At 41.6% G+C, this 27,095-nt stretch overlaps 1 protein-coding gene across 1 annotated transcript in view; it reads right to left on the bottom strand.

The window, feature by feature from the left end:
- CAP2 (cyclase associated actin cytoskeleton regulatory protein 2) overlaps positions 1-27,095 on the bottom strand; it is a 225,345-nt gene that overhangs the window by 157,711 nt on the left and 40,539 nt on the right. Inside the window, exons 2-3 of the mRNA XM_077492238.1 lie at positions 19,869-20,001; positions 2,707-2,807 (exon numbers count right to left, since the gene is read on the bottom strand). Of these exons, the coding sequence (XP_077348364.1) occupies positions 2,707-2,807; positions 19,869-19,992 (225 nt within the window). The 5' untranslated portion in view covers positions 19,993-20,001. The remainder of the gene's footprint in view (positions 1-2,706; positions 2,808-19,868; positions 20,002-27,095) is intronic.

The raw sequence follows: 27,095 nt of genomic DNA, 5'->3' as shown, positions 1-27,095 counted from the left end.
AACAGTGAAGCTGGGAGGATGATGTTTTTCTAAGCATAAACCTTCCTGGGACAATTGTGCTGCTAACTCTCACTGAAACTGATTGCATTTTTGGAAAACTAACCTTCCAGCACTGTTTTCTTTTTGTGCAGGAAGAGTTCCAATAATTGTAAACTCTTACATATACCCAGTGAATTGAATGGCCTCAGAGATTAAACAAGTTGTACCAGTTTATCTGCAGTCTTCTATTCTCTACAGCTGTTCAAAGTGCTGAGTTTATACAGCTTTTCTGAGATTTCAGAAAACAGGGGGTGGGGAGCTCTGCAGAGCTCAGTGAGAGATTATTGGAGGGAGGGGACACACCCCCTTCACACAGCAAACAAGAACAGAGCTGAGGCTGTCGATCACAGGCTGTGTGCTGGAGCTCTATATCCTGTCGTCATTTTACCTCTTATGCCGCTTATATAATAATAATAATAATAATGTTCGATGTGAGTTTGTTGTCGGAAATTCCGACTGTGTGTAGGCTCCATCGGACATTTGCTGTCGGAATTTCCAACAACAAAAATTTGAGAGCTGGATCTCAAATTTTCCGACAACAAAATCCATTGTCGTAAATTCCAAGCGTGCGTACACAATTCCGATGCACAAAATTCCAGGCATGCTCTGAATCAAGCAGAAGAGCTGCACTGGCCATTGAACTTCATTTTTCTCAGCTCGCCCTACATGTTGTATGTCACTGTGTTCTTGCTGATCGGACTTTCCGACAAAATTTGTGTGACCGTGTATATGCAAGACAAGTTTGAGCCAACATCCGTCGAAAAAACCCACGGTTTTTGTTGTCAGAAAAACTTGTCCTTCTGCAGAGCTTAGCACTGTGTTCCTGGCTGTTGCCTACCATTGCAAGCTGCCGACAACTCCATGCAAGGCAGCAGTCAAGGCTGCACAAACTGATGCCTAGCAGAGTACACAGCTCTACACAGTCATCTATTAGGCTGCTGCAGTGACGACAGGGAAGTTCTCTGCTCTCCTGTAACCTGCCCATCATTGGTTCTGTAATTCCTAAAACTCCACCCACAGCATGTGTGCCAGTCAAACTCCACTCACTGGCTGCTGCTGATAATTTGTGAATTAGAATTCCTGTGATGTTGTTAAAGGGCAGAAAACTTTGAATATCTATAGTAGCCTCCCTGGCGGTATTCCCGAGTGTGGCCCGGGGTGAGATTTCAGTACCAAAAGCGGTATTCCCGAGCCAGACTCGGGATCGCATAGCAGGGTTCATGTAGAAGTTTACTTACCTTATCCCCTGGATCCTGCGATGTCTCCCCGCTGTGATCTGCGAGCTGCCGTGTCTCGCTCGATCTGTCACAGTGCCGAGTTCCGTTCCCTGCGAGCGTTGCGATGCACAGGGATGGAGTTCGGCGCCAAATTCAAAAAGTAAAAAACACAGTATAGATACAGTATACCTTAATCTTACAGATTACAGTACTGTATCAAATAATTACACATGCACTTTGTCCCTAGTGGTTTGTCCAGTGTCCAGTGTCCAGTTTTATATTATAAATACTATTCTTTATGCCAGGAAACTGGAGATTGTCCATAGCAACCAAAAAATGTCAGTTTACATCAAAAGTACTTTTAGACCAGCTAGAAAACGGTGATAATAAATTAGAATCACTTGCAGAATTGAGCGATAGTGATTCGTGGGAAAATTCATCATCAAACACTAAAAGTAATGACAGCGACAAATCTGCAACTCAGCACATTTCAGTGTTTTTGATTTGATTACATTATTGAATAATCTTTATTATAATTTTATTATTATTTGTTATAATTATTTATAGTTATTTAATATCTATCTATCTATCTATCTATCTATATATATATCTATATATATCTATATATATATATATATATATCTATATATATATATATATATATATAGATATATATATATATATATATATATATATATATATATAAATAATATATATAATTATATTATATTATAATTTATGATTTCGTATTTCAAATTTTATCATACCCGGAATGTCTATTAGACTCTTGTTTGGACGGATTTAAGTGAATTATTTCTAACAATTCCAAGCCTACAATATAAAACGCCAAATTTCCATGCAAAATAATTGTACCGCTTTCAGCACCTAAAATCTGAAATAGTCATACCGCCAGGGAGGTTAAAGAATACAATTCGCTTTAAAATATTCATAGGGATTTGGGAGGGATAATATTAAGTATTGTTTAGGTTGCCTAAAGTTCAGCTTCAAATAAAAGACATTTTTGGCTAACACTAATGCACCACTCTAATACGCCAGACTGTTGGCCAGCAATAAAGGATATTACTTAGGTACAAGGAAATGAGGCAGGAGCCTCCAGAACTCTGGGGTTGATTTACTAAACCTGGAGAGCGCAAAATCTGGTGCAGCTCTGCATAGAAACCAATCAGCTTCCAGGCTTTATTGTCAAAGCTTAATTGAACAAGCTGAAGTTAGAAGCTGATTGGCTACCATGAACAGCTGCACCAGATTTTACACTCTCTTGTTTTAGTAAATCAATCCATCTGTGTAGAGATTAGGTTAAATAAACACTTCAGACAAAAACAATGATTTTATAGCAGTTTATAACATTTCCACTAGTTAAATTAATCTTTGAAAAGATTTGGCTGTCCTACTTTCTTGTGCAAAAAACAAACCCAATGAAAAGACTTACATGTGTCTCTACATCTCCACCAATGATCTTGCTGTTCGTAAGATACTGCTCCAAGGCCCCAGCCAGCAGGGCATCAAAGGCTTCCACATATGGAACAACACCTGCAAAGCGCAGAAAAACTGATTAAGAGCCATGGAAAAAAATAATTATTTTTCAAAGTCATAAGGCTGGACATGGACAGTTCAAATCTCGGCTGGTTCAGCAGGAATCGGCTGAGATTTGAACAGTGTGTGGGCAGGCTGAATGTACTAAGTTTGATCAATCAATTTGGGTACAACCAGCCTGTCAGATTCACTTGTGATTATCGCTAGTGGCTGCTACAGCTGCTAGCAATATTCACTGTCTTCTCCCAACGGGGGTGGCTTCCCCCGCCTGCAACTACTTCCTCTCCCCCACAAGGAGCAGACAATTGCTCAGCAGATTCCCCTGTCAGCACTGTGTTGATGGGGGAATAATGCAAATTTCTTTTCTGGTTGCAGGAAGGAAATTCACACCATTTATGGGCAGCCTAACTATTCCACATGTTATGTATAGGTGTTGCTTTTTAATAGCCATTCTTCTGTATACACGTTGTGATCTCCAACATGGTCCCTTCCATTAGGAACCATCTGCTCCAGATTATAACATTACCTTTCTGATTAGACTCATCTGAACTTAGTAAATAAACTTTGGGAAGGTTATGCTTTAATGGCAAGTAAGTGTAACCAGAAAATTAGAAGGATAATCAGGAGCGTTTTGTAGCTATCGGTGATGGTTAGGTTGGATGCTTTGTGGATGTTGGATGGTTTCTCCCATGTTGCATCAGTTCTGTTCAACAATTCTTTTGGGAAGCAGCTTGACCCTGCTGCTCACAACTATTGTACATCGTAGTGACAATGAGGATATGGTCTTGGTGAGCAGTTAGCCTGGACCAGGAGACATCTGCATGGTTACTTTGGGACTCATTGACCAGTTTAAAGCTACCTGACCATCATCATGGGACTCAGATACTGAAAAGCTCATTTTCTTTTTAGACGTTAACTGAAGTTTTTTTCCAAAGCAGAAAGTGTCCTGTTGTGTATCACAGGTCCTAAGAGTATTCTCTCCTTTTTTTCTCCTAATAAATCAAGTGAACGATCATATAAGGAATATATGGCAAAATGCTTTTTACCTTACCCTTGTGTCTCTGTAAGGTGTTTCCATTCTAACAGCATGAATACACATCCAGATCAAAGGCTCAAATTGTCTGTGGACTGTAATCCTGGCACTAGTTTAGATTCTTTATTAAGGGACTGGTTTTTGTAGTAAGCAATAGATAAAATCCAACACAAGAGCAATATAGAATTTTTCTTTTGGCATGGCTCATCAACATGTAAGAAAAAAATGTATACAAAACCTCTCCATTTTCGTTACATACCTTATTTTAAACTGAGTGACCTCATCACTAAGTCTCTGTGCTTGACTATGCAATGCAGACAGGTCATAGTTAGTGGGAGTGGCTCATTACCCTGCCTCAATACTCTTCTCAAGAGCCCTCAGCCCTGATGCAAGCAGTGGGCTGGCTATTGGGAGGAGTTCTGCAAACACCAAGTGGATGCCAGTCTGGAGGATTTATCTTTTCTAGGCCAAACGCATTTTCAGACCACCTTAGGTAGTGTCCACATTTGATGATTACTGAGATTGAGCTGTTTATTCCATCCTCCAGATCAATAATTAATAAATTAAATAGGATTGGTCCCAGCACAGAACCCTGGAAGACCCCGCTTTCCACACCAGACCATTCAGAGTACTCCCTATTTATCACCACCCTCAGGACTCGCCCTCATAGCCAGTTTTCAATCCATGTACTCACCCTTTGGTCCATGCTGACAGACCTTTGTTTGTAAACGTTTATGGGGAACTGTATCGAATTCCTTTGCAAAATCCAGATACACCACATCTACAGGCCTTCCTTTATCTAGAGCAGCTCACCTCCTCATAGAATGTTAATAGATTGGCCTGGCAAGAACAATTCTTCATGAATTCATGCTGATTACTGCTAATAATACTGTTTTTATTACTAAAATCTGATATATAGTCCCTTATCATCCCCTCAAAGAGCTTGCGAACAATGTATTTTTTTCAATCTCTTTATTAATTTTCTTTATAGCAAAGATATATCAAATGATAAAAAACTATTTTCAATCACCATTGCAATTTGCAGTTATTATTGCCCCCAAGAGCTGCCCCCCCCCCATCCCCCCCCCTCTCCTTCCTCTCTCTTCACACCTTTTATTGCTTAACTTCAGCCTTGTCTCCCAATCTCTCCCCCTCATCTGCTCCATCATTTCTATGTACCTCCTTGTCTGCCTAAACTCTCTCCAGACCTTCCACTTGTTATCAAATCCTTACATTCCCTTCTCTCCACATAACTTAAGATATTGCATATTATAAGTTTAAGAAATTTTTTACACCAAATCCCCATCTTGGGGCTTTCTGTCTCCGTCCACTGTTGTGGTATTAAACTTTTGGCTGCATTCATTGGATGGGGCACCAATGTTTTCAGGTATTGTTTAGTTGGCATATTGACCCCATGAAACAAACACCTCCAAGGTTCTTCTGGTATCTCAATATTGGTGATCTCCTTAATTAACTGCAGCACTTCTCTCAATATCTTTAGATTTCTGGACACATCCACCATATGTGGGCCATAGTTCCCACTGCACCGCATCCCCGCCAGCATAGCCGTGAAACCTCCTTCTGACATTTATGTGCCTTATCAGGTGCTAAATATCAGCATGCTAGACATTTGTAATTAATTTCTGTAGTGTTACTATATATTGCCGTGGTATGTGTCATTTTAAGTATTTTGCCCACGTCTTGATCTTTTTCTCTCTTTCCCAGTACCTCTCCCCATTTAACTATGAATGGCCCCTCCAGTCCCACAAGCACTTTATAGAATTTAGAGATCCCTCTCTTTGTGCCTACTGCTGTACATAGCCACTCAAACGGCCATAGGTTCTCCTCAGATCTTACTGGTTGAGGCAGTGATGTAACAAAATGCTTCAGCTGGGAGTTCCGCCATTTATCAATTACCATTAAATCTTTTTTGTGTTTTAAGTCCTGTAACGTGTATATTTTACCTTTCACCATGATATCTTTTAATTATCCATTTTATTTTTTTATTCATTCCCCGAATACCTTCCCCGGTGGAAAAGAATGTGTTTCTCTTAATGGTATCAGGGGTGCGTTGTATTCCCATTTTTCCTTTATGTGCATCAGATCCCATGTTGCCAAATCTTTCTATGTTATATTGTGTGTATTTTCACTCAATTCTCTATACTCTGGTGGTATCCATATAATTTTCCCAGTGTTATGTTACTAACCGTGTTTTCCTTATTCTTCTTTACCCATTCTAACACCCGTGAAAGTAATATTGCATTATAGTAATTTTTGATATCTGGCACCCCCAGCCCCCCTTGCTATTTATCTCCAATCAATACCGGGAGGCTTATTGTAGGCTTCTTTTTCTGCCATATGAACCTTAATAATAGTGTTTTGAATGTCTTAAAGTATACTTTTGGGAGGGGAATTGGCAACATTTGCATTTTATACATGATCTTTGTCAAAATTACAATTTTAAGGATATTTATTCTCCCTAACCAAGAGAGGTATCTTGTTGCTGTTTTATTAATTTCAGTTTTTATTTTATTCAGAAGCAGGATAAAATTTGTTTAATATATAAATGGGAACTCTTGTTGAAATATCTGAACGTCCTTTTCCTCACATTGATATTAAGAAAGTCTGATTTAGAGGGGTTCATCTTAAAATGTAATATTTCCCCATAGGATTTTAATAACTTCATTAACCACTTCAGCCCTGGAAGAATTTACCCCCTTCCTGACCAGAGCCCTTTTTGCAATTCGGCACAGTGTCGCTTTAACTGACAATTGCGGGGTCATGCGACATTGCACCCGAACAAAATTGACATTCTTTTTTTCCCACAAATAGAGCATTCTTTTGGTGGTGTTTGATCACCTCTGCGGTTCTTATTTTTTGCGCTATAATCAAAAAAGGAGCGACAATTTTGAAAAAAACACATTATTTTTTTTTTACATATTTGCTATAATAAATATCCCCCAAAAATATATATAAAAAGTTTTTTTTCCTCAGTTTAGGCCGATACATATTCTTCTACATATTTTTGGTAAAAAAAAACAAAGTGCAATAAGCGTTTATTGATTGGTTTGCGCAATAGTTATAGCGTTTAACAGGATAGTTTTATGGCATTTTTTATTCATTTTATAAATTTTTTTTCTTTTACTAGTAACATCGGTGATCAGCGAATTTTATCATGACTGTGACATTATGGCGGACACATCAGACATTTTTGACACATTTTTGGAACCATTGTCATTTATACAGCAATCAGTGTTATACAAATGCACTGATTCCTGTGTAAATGACACTGGCAGTGAAGGGGTTAACCACTAGGGGGCAGTGTATGGGTTAAGTGTGCCCTGGGAGTGTTTCTAACTGTGGGGGGCATAGCTACATGTGACATGTCACTTATCTCTGCTCCTGATCACAGGGAGCAGAGATCAGTGACACTGTCACTAGGCAGAAAGGGGAGATGCTTGTTTACATTAGCATCTCCCCGTTCTTCCTCCCCGTGAGGCGATCGCAGGTATCCCCAAGCCGATCGAGTCCACAGGACCTCGCGACCCAACTCACGGAGCTTGCCGCGGGCACGCGCCCACTGGCCGCCTCTTAAAGGGCCAAGTACAGGTACGTTAGTTTACCTGTAGGAGCCCTTCTACAGAAGTATACCGGTGTGGGGCGGTCGGCAAGCGGTTAAGTTGGGCAGAGTTACCCTAGGCTTAGAAACGTAAAACAGCATGTCATTGGCATAAGTCACTAGTTTAAGATCCTCATCCCCTATCTTAATCCCCCCTTAATAATATCTGAGTTCTGTCTGATCCCTGCGAAAAAGAGTTCCAACGACAGAAAAAACAGCAAGGGGGACAGAAGGCAGTCCTGTCTGGTTCCGTTACATCTCAAAGGGCAGAGATACTGTTCCGTTAACCTTTACCCTAGCTGTGGGGTGATTATGCAGTGCTTTAATCCAGTGGGTCATCTTTGGAACCACTCCCATTACCTCCAGTCTCTTCTACATAAATCCCCAGTCTACTCTGTAAAATGCTTTTTCAGCATTTATTGAGAGTAGTAGCCCTAGGGATTGACCTTTTTTTATTTCCTGCATTAGTAGCAGCGTTCTGAGCCCGTTACCATGCCCTTCCCTTCCTGGGATGAATCAGACTTGGTCTGCGTGTACCAAGTCATTCATTACCACTTTCATCCTACTGGCTAGTACCTTGGCAAATAGTTTTGCATCTGCGTTTAGCAGTGAAATAGGTCTATAGCTTGAACATAGGGTAGTGTCTTTTCCTTCCTTTGGAATAATGGTAATGGCTGCCACTAGAGCCTCCCTTCTTATATCCCAGCTTGCTCCTATCTTGGTCATGTAGGTACATAATCTGGGGATTAATATTTCCCTGAACCTCTTATAGTAAAATGTTGTCAGCCCGTCTGGGCCTGGGCTTTTCCCTGAGGCTGTATCTTTTAAGGTCTGACTGATCTCTTCCTCTGTTATGGGTTCCTCTAAAACACTTATGCCGCATACACACGACCGGACTTTGCGGCAGACTAGGTCCGACGGTCTTCCCGACGGACTTTCGGCGGAGTTCCGACGGACTTTCCGAACGAATGAACTTGACCAATCACAAGCACATCAACGTCCAACGGATTCGAACGTGATGACGTATGACCGGACTAGAATAAGGAAGTTCATAGCCAGTAGCCAATAGCTGCCCTAGCGTCAGTTTTCGTCCGTCGGACTAGCATACAGACGAACGGATTTTTCGACCGGCCTCGAGTCCGTTGGAAAGATTTAAAACATATTTTAAATCTAAAGTCCGCCTGATTTTTAGACAGCAAAGGTCTGATCAAGCCTGCACACGATCAAATTGTCAGGCGCATTCGTTCCGTTGGACCTTTGCTGTCAAAAAGTCCGGTCGTGTGTAGGCGGCATTAGTGTATCTCCTGAGATTGTGTTTAGGCTTACTTCCCTCAGAAAGGCTTTTATTTTTCTGTCCTCTCCTTTTCACCCTCTGGTGTCTCTTTCTGTTTTACTGAGTACAGTTCTCCGAAGTATTTTTGGAATGATCCTGCTTTTTTTTTGTTGTATATACCATTTCCCCAGTGATATTTTGAATTTTCTCTATATACCGTAGTGTGCAGTTTTTTTATTTTTTAACATTTTTTGCCAGGTATTTTCCTGTCTAATTCCCTCCAAGATACCTCTCTTTCTTAATTCTATTAAAGGTCTTATGGGTTTCCTGTTCTATTAGTTCTTTTAATTCAACGCTTTTTAGGGTGAGCGCATGATATACTTCTTGCTTGCCTTTTTTTGTGCTGTTGTTCTAGCTCGTGACTGTCTTTCATTAGTACTTCACTTTTTCTTACTCTGTCCTTTTTTTTCTGCTCCTACAGCTATCAGAATTCCTCTTATTTAGGCCTTTTTGGCCTCTCACAGCATTGCCTTTGATATTTCTCTGGTATCATTAATTTTGAAGTAGTACTCTAACTCTTTTTTTATTCTATCTTCTTCTTTTCCCTGGATTAGTGCTTCATATATTTGCCCTATTTTGGACTCCAGCTATCTTACTTTTCATAGTCACTGGGGCATGATCTGAGAAGGACGTGACCTCTATATTTGTACTAATCACTGATTCCAGTAACCTATGGTCAATCAAAAAATAATCAATTCTTGAGCATGTCCAGTGTACAGGGGAGTGGAATGTAAAGTCTCGTATTTTAGCATGCTGTATTCTCCATGCATCCATCAACTGGTTCTGGTATAACTTATTTTTTACTATCTTTAATTGAGCATTCCCAGTCCTCTGTACCTGTGACGTACTATCTATCCCAGGGTCCATACAAAAATAAAAATCTCCTGCCATAATTACTCCTCCTTTCTTAAACTCCATTAGTTTCTCCACAACTGATTTTCTTGGGCTCTTATTTGGGCAGTAAATATTTGCCAGAGTGCAGACTTTTCCCCTCCAATTTTATCAGTCCAGTCCAATCAAGCTTACATTGCCTCCTCTGATCATCTTCTATGCCTTATTAGCCTTTTTCACATTCTCTTTTACAGTCTATTTATTATGTATATTGGCTAGCCATTTAATTTGGGGCATTACTACCTGCCATACATATCAAATAGAAAATGCAGCTTGACTCACCCTTCTATAGTTGGGTCCTTGCTGACGGATGAACAGAGAGCTGGTAGGTTCAAGCTGTTATTTTTTTTCAGTGATATTTCTCCTTTGCTTTTCCCAAAGATAGTCCTCTCCCCCTCGTCTGTCCAGAGTGCTCGAGGGGATGGGGAGGGGTGGAGGGCGGAGGTTACGGACCGGTAGCTGGAGGCTAGGGGTTGAGGATCAGCCAGCCAGATTTCTGCCTTGACTCTCGAGTGCTCCCCAGGTTACGCCAGCAGTTGTCAGTCCTTTCTGCCGTCTGGGAGCTGTTCAGACTTCCCCTCTCACCAAAATTCTCGGTGTCTCTACTCTGGCTCTCTTGGTGCACTCTGCCTCACTTCTGTCTTCAGCACCAGAAGCTCCCTCAATCCCCCCGTTCTATTCCCAGCCCAAGGCCAGCGTCACTTCAGTGGGTCCCGAGGACCGAAGGCGAGTGTAGTGGGACATCTTATGGGGGGTGGGGGTGAAGGGGGAGACGAGAGGGACTTTGGCTAGCCTTGCAGCAGCATGTGGGTGAGAGTTTCACAAGCTCAGCAACAGCTCTCCACCAGTGCTATCTTCAAGCTCCTCCCTCCAGCTTGCAAACTATTGATGTTAGGCTAACTGGCCTGTAGTTCCCAGGGATGTATCTTGGACCTTTTCTAAATATTGGTGCTACATTGGCTTTTCTCCAATCAGTTGGTACCATTCCAGTCAGTAGACTCTCTATAAAAATTAGGAACAGTGGTCTGCCAATCACTTGACTGAGTTCCTTAAGGACCCTCGGGTGCCAGCTATCTTTTTTTTTCAAGCCTATTTAGCCATGAGGGTGCTTCCTGTGATGTGTTATGAGGATAAACATTGCAGTCTTGGTTACTGAATCCCCCCATTTCCCTCAAGAAGAATAAATTCAAAACCTCTGCTATCTCTCCGTCTTTTGTAACCAGATTCCCTTCATCATCCTTTATGAGGCCAATGTGTTCTGACTATTTATATGCTTAAAGAATTTATTGGAGTTTTTTTTTTTACTCTCCTTCGCTATGTGCCTTTCATGTTCTTAGCCGCCCTGATTGCACCTTTACATTTCTTATTACATTCTTTGTAAAGTTTGAATGCTGATGATGATTCCTGAGCCTTGTCTTTTTTGAAGGCCTCCTCCTTTGCTTTTATATGCATTTTTACATTGGAGTTAAGCCACCCAGGACTTTTGTTAGCTCTTTTAATTAAATTTCCCATTGAGATGCACTGGCCAATTTCTTTATTTAATATGCTCTTAAAGCACTCCCATTTTCCCTCCATGTTCTTTGTTCCTAGGATTTTATCCCATTTAATATCTCCTAGCAAGGAGTGCAGTTTAGGGAAGTTGGCTCTTGAAATTTAGTGTCTTTGTATTACCCTTGTGTTTCCTATTTGTGTGATTTATGCTAAAGCTAATTGACCTGTGGTCAGTGTTTCCTACATTGGCCGTATTTCCACATTCGTGATCAGGTATGTATTGTTAGTAATCAGTAGCTCTAGTAAACTTTGTTTCTTGTTGGTGCATTTACCATCTGACCCATGAAATTGTCCTGCAAGACATTTAGGGAATGGCGAGCCTTAGATGAATGCGCAGTTCCTTCTGCCCAGTCTTTGTCTGGATAATTAAAATCATCCATTATAAGGACACTTCCCATCCTTGCTGCCATTCCAAACTGCGATAGGAGGTCCGCTTCCCCCTTCTCCCTCTGGTTAGGGGGCCTATAGCATACTCCCAGTATTACTTTCCCTTTGGTTTCCTCCCTTTAAAGCTCTACCCATAAGGATTCCACCTCCTCCCTTGCTCCATTAGTGATGTCGTCCCCCACATTCACTTGTGCATAATTCTTCATTTACAGGCATATCAAACTTTTTTGCTATTCACCCATTTTCTTTTGTCTGTGTTGCTTTTTGCTCACTACCTCTCCCTGGGACAACATTTCTACTAGACAATACATGAAGAAAACTATCAAGCAGAGCCTCTGACTACAGTAAAACCTGATAGAAATTCCCTACCCTATTAAAACTAAAAATATATTTTGCGTATCAATACACTTTTTTGGATATTCATGGAAGACATCAAATGCTATTCATGTGAAATCACTTGCATAATGATATGTATAGTGGCTTAAAGTGAATAAGGGGATTGAAAATAGCTAAAGAATCATGTTTCAAACGAATCCACACCCATTCATTGCGATTTAGCAAAGGTTGTAGTCCACACTAGGAAATCACAAGAAAACAATTATCCTTTCTAGGGACTTTGTTGTGGTTTCATTCTCACAATGGTTGGAAGCAGCCCATGTAAACTCATATGACATTTACTTCCATACAATTATTTAGAGGACTTTTTGTCACCTACAAACTACTGGATAGAAGGATTTTATCTGTTGGTGGTACAATGGTAATTTTTACTAAATTGGTGTTTATATGTAGTAACCTTATTTGCCTCTTTACAACAGCATCATTCACATCTTAAATGGATGCACAAAATTCATGCTCCAAACCACAAAACATGCATTAAAGTAAATGTTGATGAAGACTAGAACAAGAGACTGATGAAACTCTTGCCTTTAGCATTGAGCAAGAGACTTAAAACCTGTTTGGATCAACTTTACTTTGTAAAGTGGGGATGTTTAAAATTGGTTCAAACATTGATACCATATACTATGGTACTGGATAGAAATGGATACATAAACAAAACATACTGATCTTGTGACTGTATCACCTGTACGTACTGTTAAAAAGTTAAAATAAATAATTAAAAAATAAATAACATGCTGATCAGCTAAGAATGGAATAATGAAGATCCTGATCATTCAAATTACTCTTGTCTAATGGACATTCCAAAAGACTTAATTTAGACACCTACTTAAGAGGCTGGAAATAGCCCCTTCTAAGTGGAACCGCCTCATAAATTATTGACAAGTGGTGAGAATGATGCTGGTGAAGTACCATTTACCAATGCACATGGTCAACATAAAAGGGATAATTATCTTCTAAGATATTTGCGTTATCTAGTGGTGAATGTATATACCATATCTCCCAATTAGCAGATAGTGCTAACACTTGCTCTTTAAATGTTTTAAATGTTTCTGGAAGCAGTCTTCCACTGCTATTGTCAGCTATAGTCTTGGTACATAAAACTAAAGTCCTGCAGGACAGAGTCAGTATAAATACAATGATTGATCATTGTTACTATACTTTATGTAGTGTAGCTATTTCAGTAACCCAATTTTAGAATTCTAGTAGCACTAAAATTTTTACAAAAACATGTAGTCTTAGAACCTAAATAGTAGGTTACATTTAAAAAAAATCAACACAAGGAACATTATTTATATATAATGCACATTGTCCCTTGTGCTGGCTGACATAGTGGAAATCAATATTCCTCAGCCCTGTCTAATTCATACCCGGCAGCCATAATCTCTCTGTTCATTCATGGAAGCTATAGTATGTCACATCAGGTGCAGCACTTTGTGTCCATTGCAGTGCTTTGGTGGCCCAATCATAATAAATAGGCTGCCCGAATTAAATGCATGTGAACATACAGTATCTCACAAAAGTGAGTACACAGGGGTCAAGTCCTAGGGAAAAAAGCGTGGGAACTCCCACCCAAGATCCACTCCCCCACCAAAAAAAAGAAAAAAAATAGGACATCGGGGCACATCAAGGCACAGGGCACATCAGGGCACGGGGCATATCAGGGCATGGGACACATCAGGCCACATGGCACATCAGGGCACATTATGGGGCACAGGGAACGGGGCACATCAGGGCACGGGGCACATAGCACATCAGGGCATGGGGCACATTATGGCGCATTATGGGGCACATTGGGGCACATAGCACACCAGGGCACATTATGGGGCACATAGCACATCAGGGCACATAGCACATAAGGGCATGGGGCACATCAGGGCATGGGACACATCAGGCCTAATGGCACATCAGGGTATGGGAGAAACGTTGGCACATTATGGCACATCAGGGCACATTATGGCACATCATGGCACATTATGGGGCACATAGCACATCAGGGCAAATAGCACATAAGGGTACGGGGCACATCAGGCCACATTGCACATCAGGGCAAGGGCACATCAGGGAACATTATGGCACATTATGGGGCACATAGCACATCAGGGCATATTATGGGGCACATAGCACATCAGGGCACATAGCACATAAGAGCACGGGGCACATCGGGGCATGGGGCACATCAGGCCACATGGCACATCAGGGCATGGGAAATGTTGGCACATGGGGGCACATCAGGGCACATTATGGGTCACATGGCACATCAGGGCACATTATGGCACATCATGGCACATTATGGGGCACATAGCACATCAGGGCACATTATGGCACATCAGGGCACATTATGGGGCACATAGCACATCAAGGCACATAGCACATAAGGGCACAGGGTACATCAGGCCACATGGCACATCAGGGGATGGGGCACATCAGGGCACATTATGGGGCACAGTGGGGCACATAGGTCATCAGGGCGGGGGGCACATTATGGCATGGGGCACATCAGGGCACATAATGGGGCACAGTGGGGCACATAGGACATCAGGGCAGAGGGCACATTACAGCATGGGGCACATCAGTGCACATAATGGGGCACATAGCACACCAGGGCACATAGCACATAAGGGCATGGGGCACATCAGGCCACATGGCACATCAGGGTATGGGGGAAACGTTGGCACATCAGGGCACATTATGGCACATTATGGGGCACATAGCACATCAGGGCACATAGCACATAAGGGTGCGGGGCACATCAGGCCACATGGCACATCAGGGCACATCAGGGCATGGGGCACATCAGGGAACATTATGGCACATTATGGGGCACATAGCACATCAGGGCATATTATGGGGCACATTGCACATCAGGGCACATAGCACATAAGGGCACAGGGCACATCGGGGCATGGGGCACATCGGGCCACATGGCACATCAGGGCATGGGGAAACGTTGGCACATGGGGGCACATTATGGCACATCAGGGCATATTATGGGTCACATAGCACATCAGGGCACATTATGGCACATCAGGGCACATTATGGGGCACATAGCACATCAGGGCACATAGCACATAAGGGCACGGGGCACATCAGGGCACATGGCACATCAGGGCATGGGGCACATCAGGGCACATTATGGGGCACAGTGGGGCACATAGGACATCAGGGCAGGGGGCACATTACGGCATGGGGCACATAATGGGGCACAGTGGGGCACATAGGACATCAGGGCAGGGGGCACATTACGGCATGGGGCACATAATGGGGCACATAGGACATCAGGGCAGGGGCCATATTACGGCATGGGGCACATAATGGGGCACAGTGGGGCACATAGGACATCAGGGCAGGGGGCACATTACGGCATAGGGCACATCAGGGCACATAATGGGGCACAGTGGGGCACATAGGACATCAGGGCAGGGGGCACATTACGGCATGGGGCACATAGGAAATAAGGGCAGGGGGGCACATAGCACACCAGGGGGCACATTATAGGGCACATCGTCATCTTACTAGGCAGTATGCAGAGTAGCACAGGAAGCGTTTGGCTGTAGTAAGTTCTCCCTCACTTCACACAGTGCTGTTCACTCCCCGGCGGCCCCTCCTCTCTTCTCGTCTATCCCCATTGGCTAGTGACATCATCTGGGATAGACCATAGACGAGAAGAGAGGGGGGGCGCCGGGGAGCGAACAGCGCTGTGAGAAGTGAGGGAGAGCTTAGAGCCAAACGCTTCCTGCGCTACTCTGCATACATCTCATTCAGGCGGCTCTAGTCCTGCAAAGGGAACGGCGTTCCCGCTGTGAAAATAGTGCAGGGACGCCGTTCCCACGCGTTCCCGCAGGATTCGAGCCCTGTGAGTACACCACTCACATTTTTGTAAATATTTTATTATATCTTTTCATGTGACAACACTGAAGAAATTACACTTTGCTACAATGTAAAGTAGTGAGTGTAGAGCTTGTATAACAGTGAAAATGTACTGCCCCTTCAAAATAACTCAAAACACAGCCATCAATGACTAAAGAGCTGCCAACAAAATTGAGTACATACCTAAGTGAAAATGTCCAAATTGGGCCCAAAGTGTCAATATTTTGTGTGCCCACCATTATTTTCCAGCACTGCCTTAACATTCTTGGGCATGGAGTTCACAAAAGCTTCACAAGTTGTCCTCTTCCACTCCTCCATGATGAGACCTTACGCTCCTCCACCTTCCATTTGAGGATGCCCCACAGATGCTCAATAGGGTTTAGGTCTGGAGACATGCTTGGCCAGTCCATTACCTTTACCCACAGCTTCTTTAGCAAGGCAGTGGTCATCTTGGAGGTGTGTTTGAGGGTTGTTATCATCTTGGAATACTGCCCTGTGGCCCAGTCTCCGTAGGGAGGGGATCATGCTCTGCTTCATTATGTCACAGTACATGTTGGCATCCAATGAACTGTAGCTCCTCAGTGCAGGCAGCACTCATGCAGCCCCAGACCATGACACTCCCACCACCATGCTTGACTGTAGTCAAGACACACTTGTCTTTGTACTCCTCACCTGTTTGCCACCACACATGCTTGACACCATCTGCAACAAATAAGTTTATCTTGGTCTCATAAGACCATAGGGCATGGTTACAGTAATCCATGCCCTTAGTCTGCTTGTCTTCAGCAAAACTGTTTGCAGGTTTTCTTGTGCATCATCTTTAGAAGAGGCTTCCTTTTGGGACAACAGCCATGCAGACCAATTTGATGTAGTGTGCGGTGTATGGTCTGAGCACTGACAGGCTGATCCTCCGCCCTTTCAACCTCTGCAGCAATGCTGGTAGCACTCATACGTCTATTTCCCAAAGACAACTTCTGGATATGGCGCTAAGCACATGCACTCATCTTCTTTGGTTGACCATGGCGAAGCCTGTTCTGAGGGGAACCTGTCCTGTTAAACCGCTGTATGGTCTTGGCCACCATGCTGCAGCTCAATTTCAGGGTCTTGGCAATATTCTTATAGCCTAAGCCATTTTTATGTAGAGAAACAATATTTTTTTCAGATCCTCAGAGAGTTCTTTGCCATGAGGTGCCATGTTGAACTTCCAGTGACAAGTATGAGAGAGATAACACCAAATTTAACACACCTGCTCCCCATTCATACCTGAGACCTTGAACCACTAACGAGTCACATAACACTGGGGAGGGAAAATGGCTAATTGAGCCCAATTTGGATATTTTCACTTAGGGGTGTACTCAATTTTGTTGCCAGCATTTTAGACATTAATGGCTGTGTGCTGAGCTATTTTGAGGGGACAGCATATTTACATTGTTATACAAGCTTTACACTCACTACTTTACGTTGTAGCAAAGTGTAATTTCTTCAGTGTTTTCACATAAAAATAATAAAATATTTACAAAAATCTGAGGGGTGAGATACATTTGTGAGATACTATAACCATGCCTTTCCCTGTGATATTTGCAGACAGTGCTTATTCTTTATCAGAAGGCTCACTACAAGGTTGTCATGTAAGATAGCTGTGTCTAAATGTGGCTACTTCTGCTGTGCTGTCTCTTTGGCTAATCCCTAGTGTTCTGGGGATCCTTCTTCATGTAGTAAACATTTAATATAAAAAAACTGATATAAAAACAGCTGATATAAATCAATTGACATGGTAGCAAAGTGTAATTTCTTCAGTGTTTTGAATATATAATAAAATAATTACAAAAATGTGAGGGGTGTACTCACTTTTGTGATATACTGTATTAACACATCACAGTAGAATGGTTAAAGCGGAACTTCACTCTCTCAATCAACATTAAAGTGGAGTTCCACCCAAAAGTGGAACCTCCATGTATTAGCTTCCTTCCCCCCTCAAGTGCTAGCACCTTTCAGGGGGGAGGGTGGAACGGGTACCTGTTTTTGACAGGCCCCTGTCCCTATTTCGGTGAGATGGAGCTGAGGCGATGTACCTCGGAAGTTCAGCCTCCCTCCTCCTTCCATCACAGCCGGGCCAATAAAAAAGTGCAGTGCACTTTGTGCATGCACAGTAGGGAAACAGCTGTGAAGCCAAAAGGCTTTACTGCCGGTTTCCCTTAGTGAAGAAAGATAGAGCATGGACATGGATGGATGGATACAGTTGCTTTAAATATAAAGAATTAGTTAAATAGCATTTTTGGTTGGTGGTGCTCAAATGCAGTGTAATTCCACTTTAAAGTATGAGGTGTGTCTACTAAATGAGATCGATTAAATAACTCACCTTTATTTATATGTATTACAAATTTAATGCTTGTCCCCTTATTCCCCATTTGCACTAATACATTGCTGCAGTCTTGTTTTCCACTGGTCGAAGGCATGGAGAACATCAATACCTGTCAGCTTTCAACACATCCACCGTTTCCTTCTTTAGAGCATCAACTGACTCAAAACGTGTCCCTTTAAGCATTGACTTAACTTTTTGGAATTCATTCTCACATCCCTCACTGAATCTTTTGTGCCACTCAAAAACACATGCACCAGACAGGCCGTCATTCCCATAGGTTGTAGTAAGCATTTGAACTTTTTTCGGCACACTACAGAAAACACAACCAAACTAACTGGCGACTCACAATCAACTGTACATGATAGAGTGTTGCTGCTTTTCATGCAGGTTCAAACATGTTTAAAGTCACCAGGCATGCAGTTATAACTGCTTTATTTATTAGGTGGGATCACAATCTATTTTTTTAATAGACACACCTCATATATGTGAACCCTTACCTTGTAAAACAACCCCTTCATTTCAAAGTAGAAATGAAAGGCAAAACATGTATTATACATATACTGTATATATATATATATATATATATATATATATATATATATATATATATATATATATATATATATATATATATATATACTGTATGTATACACACACTTTAAATACCTTCTTTCACTTTTTATAAGTGATCACATAATCTTTGTTCTGAGCTGCATAATGAATTTAGAGAGCTGGGGGTGGAGAAACATCAGTACACTGATGTTTTTAGTGAATGGCTGTGGGCTGTGTCAGCACAAGGCTTGGCCCTTGGAGGACAGGCAGGATGCTCTCCCTGCACAGCCAGAAAACTGTCCAGGCTGGAAATTATCTGCTTCTATGTCAAGTGTGGTCAGTTTGAAATAGGAAAGCAGGGGGACTGGCAGGATCACCATGTATTTCATACAAAGAAAACATTAAGAAGAAAACTGGATACTTTTTAACACAAGTACATGGTACAACAGGAACATATCACAAATATGGAATGTAGGGGTAACATATTGTTTAAGTATGAATCTACCCTTGATTCCTCTGTGATTAACCTTCACCTTTAGTCAGGTCCAAGGGTACAGGATCTGTTGATGAAATTGTTATTGTATGTAGAAAGCAGCTTTATTGGAGAATGCTTGATGCTAATCAACTAGAACTGCCAGTGGAAACAACAAAACATTGTACATATCATAGCCACATCAAAACCATTAGATAAAAATGGCTGAACAGCTAGAGGCAGGGGTAGGCAGCCTTGGCAGCCTTGGCCCTCCAGCTGTGGTGAGACTACAAGTCCCATGAGACATTGCAAGAACCTGACAATCACAGTCATGACTCCTAGAGGCAGAAGCATGATGGGAGTTTCAAAACAGCTGGAGTGCCAAGGCTGCCCACATCTGAGCTACAGAGATAAGATATGGGTTATTGCACATCATTACCCTTTGTATGGTATTAATAAAAAGTTTATTTTTACAAATCTTCACTTTCAAATTTCTCCCCTGAAAATCTAGTTTTAGTTTACTCACTACTACTTTCCAGTACCCTGTATTCAAGACATGTATAACCACTCATCTGCATCTTTATACTTTACCTCCATCAATTCCATTCACAACATCATTTGCAGCAGACTTGGAAAAAGTGGACGAAGCGAGGGCTGTCTCTAGACGAATTACAGCTTTCTCCAGCCTGTCCATTAACCCTTGCACATCTGCCATCTTGCAAACCTAGAGTAAAAAACACAGAAGTTATATTTTTCTCATGTGGGCAACAACCTGAACAGCAAGGCCTAATACTGCTGTCTTGCCATCGCAAGATCCTGTGCAAGGTTTCAAAATTCTGCCCTGCCTGCCAGTGCCAGCTAACTGGTACCTTTTTGGAGCTGCCCCAGCACAGCCTGTGGAATGAAATTGGTAGAATACTGTATTGTGTATTTCAGTATGCCTTTTCTGGGGCCGCACACTTAGTACTTAAAGTATATCCAAATCTAAGATCAAAAATGTTATAGTTCGCAGATTATCAGTCGTTTGATGTATTGGCTGCATTCCTGCCTTTTTTTCATGCTGTGTACATTTTATACAAGTACAGATAATACCTATTGATCCTGCCAGAAACCCAGTACCTTTGTAACCCCCTATGCACTTAAGTGAAACCTCAAACAATATTATAAGACTTCTCAGTTCTTTTCTGTGGACTGCAGAACCCCTCCCCCTATGTTATGGCTATAATTTGTAGCCCAAATCAGGAGGACAGCTTTAAATGAAAATATTGCTGCTCCATAGATACAGTACAGTAAGTATTGTTGGCCTTGGACTGGCCTGGCAGGATTGCCAGGTGACAAGAATGCAAAAAACCCCCGAAAAATGGAAAAAGTTAACTACTGCAGTCACGTATCCAACAATTTACACAGCGCTTTCTATATACTGTATATATATTTTAAAAATGTACATATTACTGTCTGTTTTGTTAACCTCCCTGGCGGTATGATTATTTCAGATTTTTGGTGCTGAAAGCGGTACAATTATTTTGCATGGAAATTTGGCGTTTTATATTGTAGGTCTGTAATTCTTAAGAATAACTCTCTTAAATCTGTCCAAACCAGAGTCTAGTAGACATCCCGGGTATGATAAAATTTGAAAAACAAAATCATAAATTAAAATATAATAAATAACTATAAAGAATTATACCAAATAATAATATAATAATAATAAAAATAATTGAATAATGTAATCAAATCAAAAACACTGAAATTTGCTCAGTTGCAGAATTGTCACTGTCATTATTTTTCAGCATTTGATGACGGATCTCACCACAAATCGCTATCGCTCAATTCTGCGAGTGATTCTAATTTATTATCGCTGTTTTCTAGCTGGTCTAAAACCACTTTTGATGTAAAGGGACAGTTTTGGTTGCTATGGACAATCTCCAGTTTCCATGCATAAAGAACAGTTTTTATAATATAAAACTGCATGCAGGACACTGGGCAGACCACTAGGGACAAAGGGGATGTGAAATAATTACATACAGCAATGTAATTTGTAAGATTACATTATACTGTATGTAATGTGTGTGTTTCACTTTTTGAATTTGGCGCTGTTCTCCGCCCCCGTGCGTTGCAACGCTCGCAGGGAATGGAGCTCGGCTCGGTGATAAATCGAGCGTAGGACGAGCCGCTCGCACAGCGGGGGGACATCGCTGGATCCAGGGGATAAGGTAAGAATACTCATCCTGGATTCAGCAATGCAATCCCGAGTCTGGCTCGGGGTTACTGCTAATGGTACTGAATTTTCACCCCGATCCAGACTCGGGAATACCGCCAGGGGGGTTAATAGTCTGCTAAAAATAAATATTTTATTTATGGATACACGCTGATTTGAAAAAAATCACCCAGTCGCATCTTATTTCTATTCAGTAATCAATACATTTCTATTTCTAAAAATTCTAGTAGGGTGAAAAATAAAGTAGAACTAATGGCAAAACTTTTTTTATTATTTGTGTAAGGGAGGGTTATAATCCCTATCAGGTTTTTTGCCATTTGTTTCCCACTGGGGAGATTTCCCTTCATGTCCTGTCGCACAGCCAAAACAGGAAGTGGGAGGAAATCCCTCCAAAGTGAGGTAGTACTGGATTGTCACCAGAACTAGTCTCCGCCAAATGGAAGATTTACCCCTTTTTCCTGTTCTGCTGACAACTATAAATTTGGAATTTTCTCTCACTTTTACTTTTGATAATAACAGTAATGAAAGGAGAGGGCAAATCTCTATAACAGGAGCTCAAACAACAAGAAATGCCTGACAGATGTTCTAATCCCTAAAGCTAAAGAAATAGTTTTCCCTTAAGTTTATTTTAATAATGCTCTTGGGCAAACCCAGTAAATCAAGTGAAGATGTTTGGCTTCTGTAGCCTGGAAAACTGCTAGTATGCAGTTTAGTGGGGTAAACATCTGAAATGCAAATATCAGATTTGGCTGGGCTGACTCACTGGGGATCTGAGCTTTGTATTATATGTGTGAGGTAGCACTTAGCCCTTGTACACACGGTCGGACATTCCTACAACAAAATCCGTCTGATTTTTTCTGACGGATTTTGTCGGAAACTGGTGTTGCAAACACACGGTCGGACAAAGTTGTTGGAAAATCCGATCGTTTGGAAAGTGATGACGTTCGTTAATTACAGCGGGTCTACGTTCAGGCTAGTAGCCAATAGCTTTGGTCTTGTAATTTGATCTGAGCATGCGTGGCACATGTCCGATCGGAATTCTCTACAAACGATTGGACAAAGTCCGATCGGATCATGTTGTCGGAAAATTTTATATCCAGCTCTCAAACTTTGTTGGTCGGCATTCCGACGGAAAAAGTCCGATGGAGCCCACACACGGTCAGATTATCCGACAACACAGCCCGATCAGACATTTTCCGTCTGAATTTCAGACTGTGTGTACAAGGGCTTAGACCTTGTTGATGATGGTCTGTGGTGGTATGACCCGAGTCCTCAGAGTGGAAAGATGGTGGAGGTAGTTGAGGACTGTCTGTGTGAACAGAAAGTCTTAAAAACTTCAATAAGTTGGAGAACAATAATCAATAATCCTTTCCTCCGAGCTTTGGTAGTGTTCGATCTGTTGTCAGTTTGTGTCATAATATAACAGTGTCGCACCTGCAGTGGCATAATATTTTCATCATTATCATAGTAGAACACAGATGGCATTGTCAATGACCAACACTATCAAAATCTGAAGAAGAGGAAGTCCATATTGCCTTTGGCTATGGATTACATCATATACCAAGTGATCACTGTTCTCCCAAGACTTTCCAAGACTTTTTACAAGACTTTCAGTACATGCACTATGCTCCTCACCTAAATAAACAACTCCCTATTAGCGATGTTAAAGCATATTTCCTGTCTTTCAAATGCAGGGGTGGTGCCACCAGGAGAAGCAATGACAGCAAAAGTACCAAGTTCAGCCCTTGCAACATTTTGGAGAAGTCAAAATATGCAATCACTTTGTTGTTCAGGCCTGGTATTTGAAGTGTGATCAGCAGGCACATCCAAAAAAAGTCTACCAGCTCCTACTAAGAATATAGGAAGGGACTCTGCAATAACTACTGTACTTCAGTGTGTGTGTGGAGGGATACTATAGGCACACTCTTAAACAGAGCATATAGCACAGTGGGGGGGGGGGGGGGGGTATTATAGGTACACACTTAAACAGAGCATATAGCACAGGGGTCTAGGGGTCTCCAGGCTTTCTAAAAAAAGGGGCCATTGGGAGTAGAAATTGTCCTTGCATCAGTGGGAGTAAACAATGCATCTTTGGTATTAGGGGGAAGAATAGAGCCCCATCGTTGATATCAGTGGAAGGAATAGTGCCCCATTGTTTATGTCAATGGGAGAAATTATGCCCCATTGTTGGTGTCAGTGGTAGGAATAGTGTCTTGTATCAGTGGGATGAAAAGTGCCTCAAAAGCCAGATAAAGGAAAGCTAAGGGCCGCATCCGGCCCCCAGGCAGCAGTTTAAAGACCACGGATATAGCATTTAGTCTGTTTGTCATAATAACACTTTGTTTCTATTGCATGATTATCTGAAAGATGTTCTCTTTCTACACATTTAAAAAAAAGAAATCTGCAACTTCCTGAGCTGTAAATTACAGAATTAATGTGTGTACTTCATGTTCTCTTTATTGATACAAATGACGTCCTGATACATTTGCCAGGAAGGAAAAAAAAAAACATTCTTTGATACTTCATGTCCTCATTTGTGTAAATAGCTTTATTGTACTTTACTGTATCAAATAAAGACTGAATTTACTCAACATTGGTGACAAGCAAATAGTTATCTTAGAAACATCAACTGTAAAGTGCAGTGCAATAAATCTATCACACATGTATATCAAAGTCCATATAACAAGACAGGTGAAACACAAGTCTCAGGTAAGGTGAGCAGAAGGTATCCACGTGTTTGGAAAAAAATCCAGGAGCACAAATCTGAAGTGATAATCCCTCCACCTCCAAAATATTTGCTTCGCACACCTCATGTAGGAGACCCCTGAACTACAAGTGCAGGTCCCTCATGGGGCAGTACTGCAGAGTACTGGTATTCCAAATCTCCAATACGATACACCAGGACTCCAGGCCCCGCTGAGGAAGTTCTGATGAACGTAACGCGTATGGGGGGGAGGAGCTACCTTGGGATGACGTCACTCACTGCCATCCTATGCTCATACACAGTACACTGTCCTCTGTTATATGCCTGATTTTAAGTGATACCATGTGAGTAGCAAATCTTTGTTTTATTAAAGCATTGGATTATTCTAATGGAGAGCACTTAGATCTCTTTTTTATTTGTATGATCCTGGTGTTGGGTCCTGGTGTATCGTATTGGAGATTTGGAACATTAGTACTCTGCTGTACTTTTCCCCGTGAGGGACCTGTGCTTGTGACCGCCTGTTAGTTAAGGGTTCCACTACATGTGGTCAGCGAAGCAAATACTTTGGAGATGGAGGGATTGTCACTTCAGATTTGTGCTCTCGGATTCTTTTCCAAACACGTGGTTCACCTGCTTTGTTATATGGACTTGGATATACATGTGTGATAGATTTATTGCATTTTTATATTGTTATAAACCGTAAAGTAAAAGGTACAAGGGAGGGTAAAAGAAAACACTACTGCCACTATATGCATTTTTAAAGCTCGAAAGCAGATCTGTTGTATTCTATTGAACTTTATTGGATTGAGAATGCAATTGGAGGAGCTCAATTGGCAACACGACTGCGTAATGGTTAGCACTTCTGCCTTGCAGCACTCGGGTCATTAAATCCCAACCATACATAGAATTTGCATGTTCTGCCTGTGCCTGCATCATAGGTGAAAGCAATACTCATTGCCACATCATTATTGCTTAAAGAAAAGCACAGAAGCATTTTACATAACTGAAGATATGGTATCTGAGCTCTAGTGAACTTCAATACAAAAGACACATACAAAAATGGTTCCTGGGATACATTAAAACGCATTATCAAGCCTAATCACCATCAATTATCTAGCATCCAATGAGTACACCCATCACATTTGACACTTTGCTACAATGTAATGTAGTGAGTGTACAGCTTGTATAACAGTGTAAATTTGCTGTCCACTCAAAATAACTCGACACAGCCATTAATGTCTAAAGCACTGGCAACAAAAGTGACTACACACCTAAGTGAAAATGTCCAAATTGGGCCCAATTAGCCATATTCCTTCCCCGGTGTCATGTGACTTGTTAGTGTTACAAGATATCAGGTGTGAATGGGGAGCAGGTGTGATAAATGTGGTGTTATCGCTCTCATTTTCACATACTGGTTACTGGAAGTTGAACATGGCACTTCATGGCAAAGAACTTTCTGAGGATCTGAAAAAAAGAATTGTTGCTCTACATGAAGATGGCCTATCCTATAAGAAGATTGCCAAGACTGAGCTGCAGCACGGTGGCCAAGACCATACAGCAGTTTAACAGGACGGGTTCCACTCAAAACAGGCTTTACCATGGTCGACCAAAGAAGTTGAGTGCATGTGCTCAGCGTCATATCCATATCCATATAGACGTATGAGTGCTGCCAGCATTGCGGCAGAGGTTGAAAGGGTGGAGGGCCAGCCTGTCAGTGCGCAGACCATACACCGCACACTGCATTATATTGGTCTGCATGGCTGTCATCCCAGAAGAAAGCCTCTTCTAAAGATGATGCACTAGAAAGCCTGCAAACAGTTTGCTGAAGACAAGCAGACTAATGACATTGATTACTGTAACCATGTCCATGTCCAGTGGCAACATGTGAAGCTCTGGTGGACTTCATGCCCAAGAGGCTTAAAGGGGTTGTAAACCTTCATGTTTTTTCACCTTAATGCATCCTATGCATTAAGATGAAAAAACACCTGGCAGTGACTGCCCCCCAGCCCCTCCGTTTTACTTACCTGAGCTCTGGAACTTGACCCGGCTGGGATGCGCTGTCTTTCTGCCTGTTCTTGGTTCTTGGCTGTTGATTGGATAGATTGATAGCAGTGCAGCCATTGGCTCCAGCTGCTGTCAATCAAATCCAAGATTAACTGATGTTATCTGATGTGGGGAGGAGCCACGAGAGCCATCGGGGACCCCAGAAGACGAGGATCGGGGCCACTCTGTGCAAAACGAGCTGCACAGTGGAGGTAAGTATGATGTGTTTAAAAAAACAAAAAACCCTTACAATCACTTTAAGGCAGTGCTAGAAAATAATGGTGGCCACACAAAATATTGACACTTTGGGCCCAATTTGGACATTTTCACTTAGGGGTGTACTCACTTTTGTTGCCAACAGTTTAATGGCTGTGTGTTGAGTTATTTTGAGGGGACAGCAAATTTACACTGTTACACAAGCTGTATACTCACGACTTTACATTGTAGAAAAGTGTCATTTCTTCAGTGTTTTCACATGAAAAGACAATAAAATATTTACAAAAATCTGAGGGATAAGATACTTTTGTGAGATACTGTAATTATGCCTTTCCCTGTGATATTTGCAGACAGTGCTTATTCTTTATCAGAAGGCTCACTACAAGGTTGTCATTTAAGATAGCTGTGTCTAAAAGGTGACTACTTCTGCTGTGCTGTCTCTTTAGCAAACCTCTAGTGTTCTGGGGATCCTTCTTCATGTAGTAAACATTTCATATGAAAACAAAAAAAAACTGATATAAAACTAGCTGATATAAATCAATTTAAAATTGTATAAATCATAAAACCATTTTAGTTTCTCTTAAAAAGTGCTGTATTTTTAAGAATAAGTGGTGCATACAAAAATAACAGGATAAAATGA

This window comes from Lithobates pipiens, unplaced genomic scaffold (genome assembly GCF_037356315.1).
Source record: "Lithobates pipiens isolate NorthernLeopardFrog02 unplaced genomic scaffold, aLitPip1_a1.2 Scaffold_19, whole genome shotgun sequence".
Taxonomy (NCBI): domain Eukaryota; kingdom Metazoa; phylum Chordata; class Amphibia; order Anura; family Ranidae; genus Lithobates; species Lithobates pipiens.
The sequence above is the reverse complement of the archived record's forward strand: the minus strand, read 5'-3'. Positions and strand labels throughout refer to the sequence as shown.